General features: G+C 25.8%; 1 protein-coding gene across 1 annotated transcript; it reads right to left on the reverse strand.

Moving 5' to 3' along the window:
• Positions 1 to 4,851, reverse strand: LOC113850521 (AT-hook motif nuclear-localized protein 1-like). The gene is made up of 5 exons (XM_027481084.1): positions 4,461 to 4,851; positions 2,770 to 2,837; positions 2,195 to 2,326; positions 812 to 973; positions 1 to 375 (listed from the first exon to the last, which is right to left on the reverse strand). Exons 1-5 carry the CDS (start codon positions 4,849 to 4,851, stop codon positions 145 to 147), a joined length of 984 nt encoding a protein of 327 aa, XP_027336885.1. The 3' UTR covers positions 1 to 144.
• Positions 4,852 to 17,012: the final 12,161 nt, after the last annotated feature.

The raw sequence follows: 17,012 nt of genomic DNA on the forward strand, positions 1-17,012 counted from the left end.
CTGAAAACATGATGGTCCCGATACACAGTCAACAAGCTTACAGACACAACAAACAAGGGAAAGCACGCCAACAACTAGGAATCCTATTACAATGTTGTCAGCAGCAAATATAAATTCAGATGGATCAAGTTCAAGGCCTATAAATTACCCTCCAGGAAGGGACACGTTAATGTCGGCCGGCTTATTCTTGGCATCCGCCGGCATAGCAGACCAATTTTCTCCGCGGATGGATGAAGCTGACGATAGAATAGGTATTGGATCAAGAGTAGTGATGGGAACAACTGCAGTTGGTGTTGCAGTGGATATTACCTCATGTTTCTGTTTTCTTGGCTTCTGCTCGTGTTGGTTTCCTGCCAGAAAACTTCCTACCACTACCTGATACATATCAATCGTTTGGAAAACAGAATGATTAGAATCATATAAACTTGTCATGGAATACAGAATTAGTAATTTAATTTTGTTCTGTAACTTTATTTTTCATTTCGATTTGGTTTTGTAATTTTTTTTTCCCATGTTGATCCTTTGTCTCTTAGTTTGGTTTCAATTTGGTTCTATCTACCAATTGTACTGGATTTTGGCTGCCTGAAGATACGGACTTTTTGCAATTGTTGTGGCCTATTACCATCACATCTGACAAATAGGACCAAATTGAATCTAAATGAAGATAAAAGACCAAAATAAAATAAAAAAAAGGTTAGAAGACTAAATTATTATCTAATGCATGTTACTAGAAACTAAACCGTCTTATTTAGGTCTAAGCATACTTCACTGGTTAGAAAACGAAAAAGGAAATAAATTTATGAATTGAAACCTGCACAGGACTTGCAGCCACTAACAGACCAGCTACTCCTCCACCTACAACACGTCCATCAGGACTTGCTAAAGAAACACTCATGCCACCTGATCTGCTACGTGTTCCTCCGCTTTCATTCGGCATGAATGAGCCAGATAAAGACAGAATTTCAAATCGACCCTGTAGAAACAGCAGCAAGAAAGAAGAGATTTCCTCTTGTAATTGGCAACAGTAGTTTTAGGAGGCCAAAGGAATACTAACTTCAAACTTGAATGCAGAATGAAAAGAACCAATAGGTTGACCAAAGACAAAAAGCATGGAAAATAAAGGATATGATAGAAATGATATGCAAAAAAATGTTACGAAAGGCAGGAGTTATAGCACTCTTTAACTGTGTAGAACCATTCAAAACATTATGGAATTATATGAAAATTCTCTTCTCACACCATATGATTCATGATAGGCTAAGAAAATATTCATTTTATTCCAGCTCATATCAAATTTTTCTACACAAATAAGCACCAGTGAGATACATGGCTCATTTGTTAAGCACCGAAGCCCACATCATTGAGTCGTCAAGACTCAAGAAACAACCCAACTAGTCAATTTAGGAATTCAGGCAGATCTGGCAGGCTGCTAAGCATTTCTCAATATTAATTTTTATTGAAACTAAGGCTTCCACTAGATTGTACATCATTCCATAAGAACTATTCTTTAACAGGTAGTAAAAAAAATTCCAGAGAGAACATAATTGCTAAGAAATTTTAAAAACATCGAATTTTCAAACAGTTAACTTTCTGTTTGATATAAAACATCAATAGATCCAAGAATTTCGAACAATGGCACACCAAAAGAACTGCCAAGAAGCATTGTGCAATTTACCTATGAATCAGATATCACTTAAAAAAAAATTATAAACAACACACTTTAACTTATATCACAAAACATAACTTGGGAGTAATAAATGTCTAGGTTCAGTTCGAACATAGATTAAAAAATTGTCTTTAATCTTTTTATGCAAAAATGAAAAATAAAAAGCCAGAAAAGAACATAACACATAATACAAAGGAGGGAAACAACATTATCAGTAAGCATCCAGATCCATCCTTTTAAGAGTTACACTTCATATCATCAACAATGAAACATCAATATTAACTAAACAACTAAAATTAAAATCATTGTGATAGTAGGAGAAACAACATGGAGGTAGTTTACCAGTAATAAAATAGTTAGATTAAGATTTTTTTTTTAAGTTAAAAGCAAATTCAATAATTGAGATGATAACTGTGTGGCTGGCATATAATTTTCATATATAAAAGATACAATCAAATAACTACAAATAAATTTGATATTTTGTTCATTTGAATAAAATGATACTATCAAATTGCACAAGTGTTTCACCTCATATGTCAATGTGCCCCCAGAAGAATCAGGCTGACGAAGTGTGACACTTGATATGACACCATTAGCTGAAAGAATGCATATAGCTCGAGGCCCTTGTTGAGAAAATGATATTACCTTCATAGTAACATCCTAAGATAACCAAAAGAAAATAGTTGTCAATCATCGTCTTTCCCAGTTATCACCATAAAAAAGAAAATGAATGTAGTCATTCCAAGAAATCAACAAGTTGTTAAGTAAGCTCTCTATCATTGTCATTCTTTTGATAATTAATCACTCATCTTTCATATATACATATATCACTCATCAAAGAAAAAATTGGAAAACTGGCCACAGAGTGAAACATTCGAATGGGGAAAGGATAAAAACAAGTAATAGATGAGATGATTGTTTTCAGTGAGAGTTGAAACAACAGGTTGACCTAGAGTAAGTAGCAGCAGTAACTAAGAGTAATACAATGGAATTATCCAAAGACAAAAAGCATGGAAAATAAAGGATACGATATATCATAGAATATAGATCATAGAAATGATATATAAAAACAAAATAAAGCAATAGATATTTTTGACACTTACCTCCCCAGAATTAACAGTGATGATATGAGGTGTAAAATTAGCACCAACTGAGCATGCAACCCATTCTCCTAAAAAGGGTAAAATTTTCAAAAATTAATAATCAAATGTGAAATGAGAAAGAGTCTCAGTTTCTATTACAAGGCATTCGTAATATAGGCCAAATAAAGAATGAGAATATTTATACCACAGTTATCATGCATCTAAAAAAGTTGAAACAACATTATAATTTTGTCCTAGATTGATGGAATATCTTTATGGTCCACGTCAAGAACTAATTGCTATATCCATTATTTGCAAATAACTACTTTAAAATTCAACTTAAGAATTGTAAATTGAATGGAACATCAAATTTATTTCTGTTAACCTTCGTGCCAGACAGACAATATCATTTAATTTAATTTCAAAAAAATATGCTGAAAATTCCCCTTTTCCAGAATAATTCAAGAAATTTCTTGTGTACAGAAGCTATACATTCCAATGTCAACTATGAACCAAGATATTTCATAGAAATTTAAAACTTATGTTGTGTAAATAAGTAAAAGCAAGTTAGGGAAATTTGCTTCAACCCTTGGCAAAAATAGAAGCTTATCAGAATTTAAAAAAACATGCAGAAAATCAAATTCAAATTGAACAAAAAAATTAACTTAAAGAATGAGGCAAAAGGGAATAATAAATTACTGTTAATATTAGTATTAATGCTCTAAGAAAACCAGTTTATTCAAAGTCTTCAGATATTGATTATGCATCCAATACATCATAAATATCATATTATCACCTTATACACAAGAAATAACTTTATGAATCCTACACTATTGCAATTTATACTTCATATTTTTTTAACATATTGAACTGAAAAGTAAAATTCCCAATTAATATGTTTACACTTTGCGATCAAACAATCAGTTTCCCATTTAAATCAAAGATAATATTAACTTGCAGATATGAGTACCCTAACAATCCATATCAGCCTCGTTATCCAGTGAGCAGTATAAGAAGGAAGGACCACGTAATACACATCACTTATGATATCTACAAAGTACTAAATAGAGTTGATGTGAGCGAGAAGACCAAAAAGAGGACCTGATGTCAACTTGGACTTCGGACCCCTTGACAGACACACAGTGCACAATAATATTTAAAGTCCTTCCATCACTCTAACCAATTCCAAGAAAGCAACACCGAGAATACCACACACACACAAAGAACCAAATATAACTACACAAACAAAAACAAAAAAAAAGGGAACATTTATATTTTTTTCCCTCCTATTAGGGTGTGATGAAGACTTGTGTTTTTAAGTCCAAGTGTGTTCAACATCAGTTGCAGATTTGTAGCAGTTAGTACCTAACAAAGTACATATAAAGATTTGGGTTGGGTTCCCACGATCAAGGTTTGAACTTTGAACTGCCAAAACGACAGGCATAACGAGATTCCACCGTCCCATACCGACCCACAAAGCTAACTCACTTTTCAGGACAACAATTAGCCTAACTATGCTCATCCAATCAATCACAGGCCCCACATCTGAATTCACTTCCCGATAAGCCAAAAACTTACCCCAATTTCCAACACTAACAACGCATGCCACAACACAACACAGTAGCACTTAACACTCATAATAATCTTTTAAAACAAAAACTCATATTATCATAAATAAAAGAAATAGATTTTCTTTTTCTCCTTTTTGTTACCTAAATTCTCCAACTCAAACTTGGCTTTGCTCAGCGAGCTATTTGGCTTTACTTTTCCGCGCTTCTCCGCCGAGAAATCGATCACCGGCGGCAACGGGGCCGAAGAAGATATTGGCTTTGCAGACAGCGCCATGGTCACCGACCCGTCTGGTGCATACTTTCTCGGCCGACCCCTCTTCTTCTTCGCCGGCATAGTCGCCGGAGACGCCTCCATCGCCGCCGCGTGTGGCGGGTGTGACGGCGGCGGAGCACTCCCCGCCGTCGCCGGAATCTGCGTGGTGGATCCACCGGTCGGAGCCGGATTGTCGGTCCTCGGAGCTACATGGTAGTCCGACGGAGCATCCGATCCGACCACTGTAACGCCGCCGCTAACACCGCCACTGGTTTCCATGTTCAAACACTTGTGAAGTAGTCACACATAACATAAAGTGAAACCGCACATCAATATCTCATTTTTCTTCTTCAAACTCAATCACCCAGAACCTTCACTGCTATGCTGGGAAATATTTTTTTGGAAAAAGATGAAAATTTTAACCAGAAAATCTAATTAAAAGCTTGGGAAGCAGAGCATGAAACAAGATATAGAAAATCTTCAACTTTGCACCATTAGCATAAATTTCGTAATTAAAAAAATTAGTGGGATTGAATGAAACAAAAATAAAATTATGATCTAAATTTTTCTGGGAGAAAATAATATCCGAGTTTTGAGAAAATAGATGGGAAAAATATTGTGCAGAAACAAAGAGTGAAATTTGATTTTTTTTGAGTTTCCAAAGGAAATGAAAATGGCCAGATAAAATGAATCCTTGTTTTTGTTGTTCAGGTAATTGGGTTCCTAACTTTCCTAAGACTGTCCAAATCGAGATTAAAAAAATAAACGGAAGGAAAAGGAGATATACTGAATTGAGGGTATTAAAAATTATTTTGGTGAATTAATATTTAATGAAAGAAATGATATTTTAAGGGAAATAATTATTTGGTTTTGGTTGGAATCTGGTGGAGAAACATATAAAATAGTATTAAAGTTGTTGGGAGGGGCTTTCTTTTTCTTTACCCATTTTAAAATGTATAATGTGTGAATATGGGCTAAAGAAAAAAAAAGTGAGAGAAAAGAATCACCACACATGTTACCATATGATTTTATTAGGTGAATGAAAAAAGTAAAATAGGTTACCAAGAAACAAAGAAACAATCCTGGAAAGGAAAGAAAGGCATGGTAGGCAGTCTCTCAAGGCATATATGACAATATCATAATAGCCTAACAGAGGATTAGGGTTATGGCATCAAATGTAAGTAATAAGTATCATCACATGTTCATATTGATAATTAAATTTACTTCTAAAAGAAAAATTAATCAAAAGTAACAAAATATATTGCTTTCGTATGAAATTGAGAATTTCATGTTAAAATTTTTGAAAAAATTGTCAACTTCGATCTTATAAAGTTGAAATTAAATAACTAAAAGTGGTAAGCTTTTATTTTTAAAAAATATATTTTGAATTACATTTTTTATATATATTTGAATTCATTTCTAAGAATTGAATTGAAGTTAACAAAATTGTAAAATTTATTATAATTTTTTCTGAATTACAAAATCTTAAAATATAAATATTTCACTTGAAATTCAATATCAAACAAAATAAATTATACAAACATGAGTTTATAAATACTATATACCTACTTAAACACACACATAAGTGCACAACCTAAAAGAATGTAATAAAAAAAGTACAAGCTACTATTTTAGAATAAATATTTACTATTACTAAAATAACAAAACGGGAAAAAAATGGAAAAGGAACTGTGACCCGCACTTTTGCTTTTTTCACGCTTAAACAAAGCTTTATGTATCACTGGAATAAATTGTAAAGCAAGGCATTCATAAATTCTCCCTCCACTTACAATGGAAAGTAAATTTGAGAGAGATATATACAAAAACATGATGGACCAAAGAACAAGTAACTATACAGTACAGTGCTTCTTCCAAGTTCCAGTATCTCCTATCACAAACTGCTGCTTTTCCACTTTCAAATGTCTTCCCTGCCTAACTGTTGACATTATTCAACCACTTTTTCCAATTAATTTTGTTATTTATCCTCTTCTTTTTTATTATTTACTTCTGTTAATATTCTATAAAATTAATATTGAATAAAAATATATTTCATATTTTTAGAAAACTCCATACTCCCTATATTTAATGTGTAAGAAAATGTTAAAAGAACATTTGTAATTATTCTTTTATAATACTTTTAACAATTGATGCAAATACATCACAACTTGCTGTTACTGTGACTTTTCAATGAAAAATAATATTTTTTCTGGAATATTCCCTTACTTGATAAGCGAGAGATAAAATAAAACGTCTCTTAATAGTAAATTTTTTTTTTATACGAATAAGTCCAGAAATTAAATATAAAATTACGTGCTTGTAATAGTTATTGTTCTCATAACTTGTACCGCTAACGGATCAAATTTCAAATAAAACTACAACATATTTTCTGTCTAATTAAATATTTTAAATAACAAAATACAAAGTTAATAATATTTATTGATTTGATGTGACATAAATATATTCTCCTAATTTTGCGTATTTTTTTCCTTTTTAGAAAAAAGTTATATAGTAATTAATCTGAATCTAAATGCATAGAGGAAATGGTCCTTGAAGAGGAGGACATCATGTGCTGAAGGGTGTTAGTGGTTGCACATGGTGGAGTATAAAATTGAGTGCCCCCTCCTCTTTAATAGTGTTAATTATCTTTTCCCAATAAAATTGTTATTTTAAGCGTATAGTGGAATCATGCCGGTTTGAATCTTGGAGATTAGAAAGCAAAGATTTGAATTTTTTAAGCATCAAATTCATGTGTAATAGTTTAAGTATATTCGCTCATATTTTTTTATTATGGTTAATAAACTAATAAATGATAATTTTATTAAATAATATGCTGAAATCGTATTTAAAATGTAATGAAAATATATTAATAAATTTTTAATAATCTACGTTATCAAATGCGTTGGTGTCACCGTGTCAGGTATTAGAAATTAACTTAAATTACTTTGGTCAATCTATCGGGGCTCACGAGAAAATATTTAAATGCCAAATTTTTAAATTTTAAAAAATTGCAAAAATATATAAAAAGTTTTCAAAATTGTCTGGTGATAATTTTGGTACAATTTTTTGTAAAAATGTTAATGGTGTTTTTTAGTATTTTGAAATATTTTATTATTTTTAGTTTTTAATTTTTTTCAAAAAATGGCATTTGCTTCTTTTTTTAATTTAATATTTTTAAATCACCAATAAAAAATAAATTTTAAAAAATGGAATTTTTTTATATTTTTAAATTTTTTATTGTTTAATTTCTTTATCTCTGAATCTGTACTAACAAAAATACAAATGACGATTTTTAAGTTACGATATTTTTATAATTTTTTTAAAAATTTTCATATTGTCATATATATATTTTTAAAATATTATATAAAAAAATCCAAAATTATCACTTTGACTAAATAATAGTACAAAAAATATTTATACTACTACTTTAATAACATCTTTAATTTTATTTATAAAAATAATTATTAATATATTATTAGTTATCACTTTTGTTTAAAATAAATAAAAATTATTTTTAAAATTTTTAATTAAAAAATATTAATTTTAACTTTTAAAGTTTAGTTTAAGCAACTTTTCAAATTTATGTTAAACAATATCATATTTTAAAATATTTTTAAACAATAATATTTTAGAAATTGTTTTTTATCACATCAAATGATTTTCTTCTATATTATATTTTTTATAATAATTAATATAATAAAGCATTTATTAATAATAATTAATATAATAAAATGTTTATTATTAGTAATTGTAATGTTTATTATAAAGTTATCGAACTTAAATATAGTCTATAATATATTTTAATGAATATATTTAAAATTTTTAATTTAATAACACACGTTGAATGTTTTAAAAAATTCACCAATAATCATAATATTTTATTAATAAATGAAACATTCATTACATTTTTTTTTAGTATAATAAATATTTTATTCTTAATAAAAACTTAGTATTTTGAATTCTTAAACACAACTTTTTAATGAATTTTTTTATATTATATCTTTATTTATGATAAAATTTGAGTTAATAAAGGGCAATTTTTTCAGTTTTTTTAATTTATCTAGCAGTTTAAAAATATTTGTATTTAATTTTAAACATTCTAACATTAGTATTTAGTAGTATTAATGTGTTTAATTATATTAAAAATTTATAATTTTTTATAAAAATATATTGTATATGATTTCTTATCTTCTACAATATTATAATATTCTCTTTATCCTTTTTATTATTCCTTATGAAAATTTAATTAAACATTCTATATTTTGTTATTAAAGTTAAATTTTATTATTATATTAATTATTTTTTGTGTTTCATGTTAGATGTCATTTAAAAACTTTTTACTTTTTAAAAAAAATTTCACTTTATAATATTGAAGAAATTTATTTTCTTTTGTTATACCTTATTTAGCAGGAATGATTTTTACTAGCTAACTACTATAATAACTTATTTAGTTAAATCAATTTGTTTTACTATATTTATTAGTAAAATTAATCAAACATTTTCTTAAACGGCATCTATATAAGACGGACGGAATATTAAAATTTTTTATAATATTTTATTGGATTTGAATAGAGATAGGTATGGAAGCAGGGAATTTTTTTTTATCCCATACAAAAAAAAATCTTCCCGATAGTGAATAAAAAAGAAAGAAAAACAATGTTAAGAGAAGAAGAAGAAATAACTAGGATTGGGAATTTTTTCTTATTTTTTAAATATTAAAATAACATAAAATAAAAACTATAAAATATTAAAAAATTTACGTTAATTTTATTTATATATATATATATATGCATATATATATATTAAATATTTTTTACTTATTTCTACTGTATTTTTTATTTTTTTTCATTTTTTTCTCTTTTTTTTTTTTGCTTACTTATTTTTTTTCTCTTTATTTCATCATGCATTCAAGCTGATTATAAATTAGAAGTGAGAGAGTGTATGACTCACATAAATTGTAATAAATATTAATTAATGATTAATAATATTTTTAAAAGAATGTGTTATTTGCATGTTTTATATTATTAATGTCCATTTAACCATTGATTAATAATTCTATAGTTAAATTAGAATCAATTATAATATTTTTCATATATTCTTAAAATATATTATTTTAAATTTTTTAAGAAATAAAATACATTACATTTAATTTTAAATAAAGTTTACATTTTAAGCGCTCATAGATAATTAAATAGGTGATTTATAGAGATATTTATATTTTTTTCATGAATTTTTAAAGTCATGAGTAATAATGTTTAGGAATTAAATTTAATTTTAATGTATTGTTAGTATAAAGACTTTTATGTTGTGAATCAATTACAATATATTATAAAAATAAATTTTTTTTCTGATATGTCAATTTATGATAATGTAAACTTGTCTCGTACAATTATCTAACAGTAAATTATCATTTCAGCAATAACTAACTTTAAAATAATATTTATTTTATATTTTAATTAATTAATAATATAACTTCTCTTTTCATTAACAGTATATTAAAATTAAATCTGGTGTTTAAATATATTTTATTATATTTTTTAAAATAATACAATTTCCTCTTTTTTTTGGGCATTAAAATTTTCTTACTTGACAAGCAATAAAAATAATTAGAATAGAAATATTTACCAATTATATAAAACTTGTGAGGAAATATAGTTTAATAACGCTTAAAAATATAAATATTGACATCTGAACTATCTCTTACCTGTTATCGAAAGCAAGGATTAATTATTCCTTTTATTCTTATTCTTATATGCGAAACTCTAAGAAAGACAAAAACTGGAAATAAAATTAATTTATTGAAAAACGATTTAGAAAGTCATACATACTCCATCAAATTGTTTCAGTCAAGTCACAAAAAATAAATAAAAAATAAGTAAAATAAATTGAGTTGGGATAAGAACAAAGCAGATTTTTGTGCTTTTTTAAAAATATGTATATAAAAATATTACACAAGGTGACGAGCATTGATTGCACACTAGCTTTCCGCAACTATACGTTTTTTAAATGAATTGGTTTGTTTGCTTTCTTGTTTTTATTGGTTATATATTATTCTGCGTTTGCCCTCAAAGTTTCAACTTCTTTTATTTGTACATATAATAATAATATTTTTAATTTTAGTTGATAAAGGGACCTAACTTATAAAAGCGAAAGATGATTAAATATATATATATATATAGTTGCTAGGTGACATGAGAAAATTACCCTTCCAATTTACACCCAATCAGTGAGAGAAACAAGGTGGAGAACTTCGTCAGTGGAGGTCCTTGTCATACAAAGTATAAAGAGGAATTTTATAAAAGAATTTCATTTTCTATTAACATAAAATTGTGTATTCTTACATATTATTAAAATTTAATTGAGAAGTAAGATTCTTTTAACATTAGGAGAAGTTATGATTAAATGAAAACAGAAAAAAAAATTGATGATAAATTTAAAATATTAATTCCAGTTTTTAAGATTGAATTTAAATAACCAACAATAGTAAATTTTATTAAAGAAATGTTTGTTACACTTTTATATTTTAATGTAATAGATATATATTTTTAACAAAATTTATTATTTTTATATACTTAAACTTAATCTTAATAACTACTCCATTTGTTTGTTTTTATGTCATTATTTCTTTTTTATTTTTTATTTTTTATTTTATAAATTTTAAAAAAATTAATTACTTTTCTATTATACCTTTAATGTTTATAAAATTATTAATTATTTTTTATATCTATCATAAGATGAATAAATTAGTTATTGCAAAGTTTAAAACTTAATAAAATTACATTTCCACGATAGTTAATGAATAAGATTGATAAATAAAAAAAATTAATCAGAGAAAGGAAGGATAAAATGAAAATTAGATAATAATTTTTTTCCAAACTAAAATTAGTGATTTTTTAAAACTGTGTGAAATAAATTTAAATGACTGGTAAATAGAAAATAAATAAGTAATATTGATAAAATTAATAAATTAAAATTAAGTTCACAATGATTTGTTGTGAATTTAATTTATTACTGATTTGTTGAGAATTATCTAAATTTACGCCTAATTATATGTGGATGTGCAATTAACGGCAACTGTTAGTGGATTTCTAATTATACGCCTAATTGTCAATTAGATCCTGAATCTATAATTATTCGGAGTATAGGTCAAAGAGGTGTTGAGATTCCAGTAAATTTTAAAATTAATTTTTTTTATTTGTCACCATTTAAATTTTTTATCTGTTATTTTATAAATTGAAATATTATTTATTAATTTTTTCTTATCATACTCTTATTCTTTACAAAATTTTTAATTATTCTACACATTTACCATAAAATGGATAAATAATTATTTTAAAATTTACCAAATCAAAATTTCTTTTTTAAATGTACCTACATATTAATCTATAAAATATAAAAATCAGATGAAGTAAGCTTTTATTTATTAAATTAATCTTGACTGGATTTATGAATTAAGTTAAATGTTATATTTATAATTAATGATTTTTTTGTTTAATTTTTTATAACTAATTTTAGTAGTAAAATAATGTTTTCATTTTAGTAATCTATTTATAAAAAAAAAAAAATCCATAGAAGAATATAACCCGTTTAATACATATAATGAATATTAGTCTTATTTAAATTCTTATTGAATATGAGTATCAACATTAAAGTTGCCAACTATGGCTCATTCTTAAACCAAAATACTAATATTAAACGTTAAATATTGCTCTTATTAATGTCATCTCTTTTCTGTAGCAAGTGGCAATCATCTCTACGTCTTAACACCACTAACTTTAAGGATTCAGAGCATATCCGTTTTAATCTTAAACTAACACAATGGATTTTTTTTTTTTTAAATTGACAAGTATCTCACATAATTTACTAGGCACGTTTAATGGCTGATTTTTTTTTTTTCTTGTTCCTATAAAATCAATTCTTGTCACCTCTAACGATTAAAAAATTAGAGCTTTAATCAGGTTGAGTTAGTTGAATTGAAGGAAAATTTAAATCCAAATCAGTTAAAACTGATTAAATTAGTTTAGTTTAGATTCTTTAACTCTTAATTACATGTTAAAATGAGCCGGACTATAACCCCTTATTTTACAAGGTGTTTGGGTTAAATGAGTAGGGTAGGCATATTTTTTATATTTACAAGAAAAATAAAATATAGAAAAAGTTTTATATATATATATATATATATATATATATATATGGAGAAAGATTTTTTTAGTACAAGTTTAAAAAATTTTATACTTAATTTGAGTTTTTCATTTAATTTATAACTAACAGTGTGAAGTAATAAATTATAACTCATTAAATGTAAGTTAAATAAAAAACTTAGATTGAATGTAACAGTTTTTAAATTTATATTAATGTAAAAAAATCATATATATATATATATTTATAAGAAGTGAATAACAAGAGTGGTTACTTACTTTAGTGGAAGAAAAAATAATTAACTTTATTTTTAAAAAAATAGTTTTGTTAACTTCAATCCTAAAAACTAAGAATTAATAACTAATAATAGTAAAATTTTATTAGAAAAAAATTATTTATTATATTTTTATAACTTCAATACAATAACTATGTATTTTTTTAATAAAATTTATTTATTTATAGATACTTAAATTCAACCCTAAAAGTTGAGATTAATAAAACATTTTAAAAAAAGTTCAAATTAATTGTGTATTCAAAAGCACAAGCAATCCCTAAAAGGAAAAGGAAAACAATAACAAGAGCAGGTTGGCATATGCACTAAGACTTAAGAAAAAATCCCCTCACTCTAATGTTACTCTCATTGTTAAGATAATATTTCTTAGTATATTTTTGTTCAACATTCTTGGCTATTGGTTAACATTTATTATAAATTATGTAAATTTCCCTTTTAATTTGATCATTATCTTTCATACTCTTATAATTTTTAATAAATTTAAAATGATAAAAAATGTGTTAAAAAATATATGATAGACTTTAACACTCCTCTTAATAAAATATAAATCGTTAATATAGACTTTAAAAATTATTTTAATATGATATATTACAAAAACAAATTAATAATTTTGTTGGTAAAAATATTAATATATATACTATTAAGATATTAAGTATTAATATAATACATAATTTGTTAGTATGTATATTCAACTGTTTGGATGCAGTTGAAATGTTGAATTCGTAAGGATGATAAACGGACGGGTACTCAAAAAATACTTACAACACTTAAGAAAATTATTCACTAAATGTATTATTTGCATGTTTCCAGGTTTAGGCCATTAAATATAAAAATTAATATAAATAGGTGCAGCATAGATACTTAAATACTCAGTTGACATTGTTTAGTTAAAAAAATAAAAGTTTCAAGTCATTTAAATTTTGATTAATTTTTTATTATTATGTTGATTTATTTTTATAATTTCTTAAAATTACGTGCTTCCTGACTTATTGAAAAGTTTAGGTTTAAGGTAAGTTTTTTTTTTTTGGTTTAAAAAAAGACTTATGTCAAGATCTAGACAAAGCTTTAAGCGTGAAATATAGAAGCGGTCGATTTAAAGTAAAATATAATCTATTATCAACTATTTTTAACTGAATATATTAAAAGGGATCAATTCAATTAAGCCCATTAAAATATAGGATTTAGACTTTATACTTTTATTTAACCTTTTTCTATTGTTGAAAATGGAGTAACCTTATCTATTTAAAAGTAAAATGAAGATTGACATGACTCAAGTTTTTATTTTGTGTCTCAAATTATTTTAATTTTTTTGGCGTGCTAAGTCAACCCAAATTGAGTTTTGATAAATCTATGTTCAAGTCAACTTTGAAGTGAGGTTCTTCCTTAGTTGTAGTCAATGTTCCTAAAGAAAATAATTTTTTGTCAAGTAACTCCTGATTTTTGAAAGAACATACTAAAAAGGAGGGATTAATTATATGTTAGATCTAGAGAAAGAACATTAAAAAAAATTTGCAAAGGCAAATTGTGTAAATTCAAAGGTAAGAAGAATTTATCGAAGAGAACCAAATATATCAAATGGTTTTTGAATATCCAAAATTTTTGAATTATTTGTTTATCAAAACAAGTTTTTTTAAAATAAATTAGTAAAATAATCCAAATAAGAAAGGATAAGTTAGAAGCTAAGCTTACATTTTAAATCATATTCATTCTCAACTACATCCAGTCCATATCATACAAAATAGGATTTTTCACACAAATTTTACAAACCAAAACAATGTACTCTGTTTATTTCAAACCTCTCCAAGCTTAACAAGTAATCAATGTTTGCATGCAAGGCATTTAAGGGTTTTTATCATTTGAAAAAAAAACTAAATTTAATACTATATAAAGATATTTAAGAAAAAATCTGGGATAAACAAAATATACAGTTCGTAATAAGAAGAGAATTTTGAGTTACCTAAAAAGTGTGAATACTCTCAAAGTATGTTGCTCTGCATATTTTCTTCTTAAACATAGCTTCTTCTATTTATATAGGGACTTCTTGAAGATGAACACTTAGATGAGAGCATTTAACGCATAAAGTTGTTGTGTCATGCGATTCTTGAGACATTTTTCGCCTTTCAAATTGTTCTATGCTTTTTTCTTTTTTCTTTTTTCACTTTAGGATCACTTTAACTTAACATAGCTTCGTAAAAGTAATTGTTTTGTACTGTTTTAGAAAAGAGTTAATTAGTATAACAACTTTGTAATTTGGCACGTATAAAAAAATTATAATAGAAGATGAATGCTCAAACAATCTTTAAAACGATCTTTTTAATTATTTTTTAGACAGTTCTTGAACATCCTTTAAATGGTCATTGATCATATTTTCTTTTAATGTTTTTGTTTATTTTTCTTTCAAAAAATATTTTATTAAAAAATATATTTGTGTTTAAACGTGGTGTTATCATTAAAATCTTAAAAATAATATAACATAGACACTTTCTTTTTTGTTATAAAGGATTAGAAAAAAATTTGTATGGATAACTTTTTTAAATTAAAAGACCTATAATTTAGTGTTTACTTTTGGGAATTATTTCTAGATCTAAACAGGAAAAAGTTTGAGCTCATTGAATGTAAAGCACCAAGGAAATTTTTTTTTAACTCTAATAATCTTGAAGTGTCCAAAAATTCTAAGGAAACACAAAGTAAATTACTTGCAAATGTACGTGATCCTTTGTTGATAGCCATGAGCATGTTTTAAATAGTCTTCTTTTTTATCTGTTATAGGTAATAGCTTGGACATCGATGAAAGGAATGAACTGAAAGTTGGGATTCTTTACAAAAGAGTTTACACGCAGAGTGGAGAAGCTATTTTTATGTATACAGAACTATAATTTACGACAGACGAAAATTAAGGAATCTAAGAAATTGAAATCCGAGTGTATCTTTTATCTTGCTCATCCTAATTTGTGCTTGATTTTCATCATGATTAAGGTCCAATTCAAGAAAACTTATAGAACATTCCTTATAAAAAAAAATATATAAAAAATTAATATTTTTTTTATAAGTTAACAAAAAACTACACTTTTACTTTTTAAGAAGTTCTCTCATTTATCTTTTTTAAAATTTGAAGAAATAAGTTATTTTAATCCATGAAAAAAAAATTGTACTGGGTCTAAATCCTTAATTTGTGCTTTAATTGTGATCAAAATCAAATAAAATATTTTCCTTAGTTTCAGGAATAATTTCCTTAAGGATTGACATGAAGTCCAACCGAAACATGCTGGTGAAGATCATTAACTGTCAAGAGTATTGGTATCATTGTAGAAAAGTCCTAAAAATATAAGCGTGTTTTAGTTTATTTTAAAATAAAAAAACCTTCACAAAATGAAATATCAACAAAACTTATTTTAATTTTGGTGCACTGTAAGTATAAAAAAATTTGCATTGATTAATTAGAATCCATCATAAAAATAATTTTTATATTAATTATTATAATAATTAATAATTTTTGTTGATATCATAGTCTATGATTGAGTATAATGTAAATTTTTTTATACTGTCAATGTATTTAAATTAAATTATTTTTATTATAAGACATCTTACATTTAAGTTATTTAAGTCTATTAAAATTTATTTATTGCAACTAGAAGATGTTAAGTAATTTAAGTCTATTAATATTTATTTATTGCAGCTGCTGTCTTTTGTATTTGGCATGCACTACCGTCGTAGAAGAGGACATGTATGCATAATGCATAGCCTCATACAAAGTTGCTTTCCCTTCCTTTGAGAGGAGGGGTTAAAAGCACTCCATTTTTGGACTGCCGAACAACTTGAACGCTTGCAACTAGAACAGACTTAAGAAAAATAAAATAAAAAGAACAAAACAAATAATTGGTTATTTTAAAGTGAGAAACTTGCTTTATAAAATACCTAATTAAATTTAATAATGTGGATAATTATCTATGAGTATATAAAATTTTTTATTACTAGTTGCTAACGACTTTGTTTCGTTTTTTCTGGTGTGGAG

The sequence above is a fragment of the Abrus precatorius genome, unplaced genomic scaffold, assembly GCF_003935025.1.
Source record: "Abrus precatorius isolate BTA unplaced genomic scaffold, Abrus_2018 Scaffold9, whole genome shotgun sequence".
NCBI lineage: Eukaryota > Viridiplantae > Streptophyta > Magnoliopsida > Fabales > Fabaceae > Abrus > Abrus precatorius.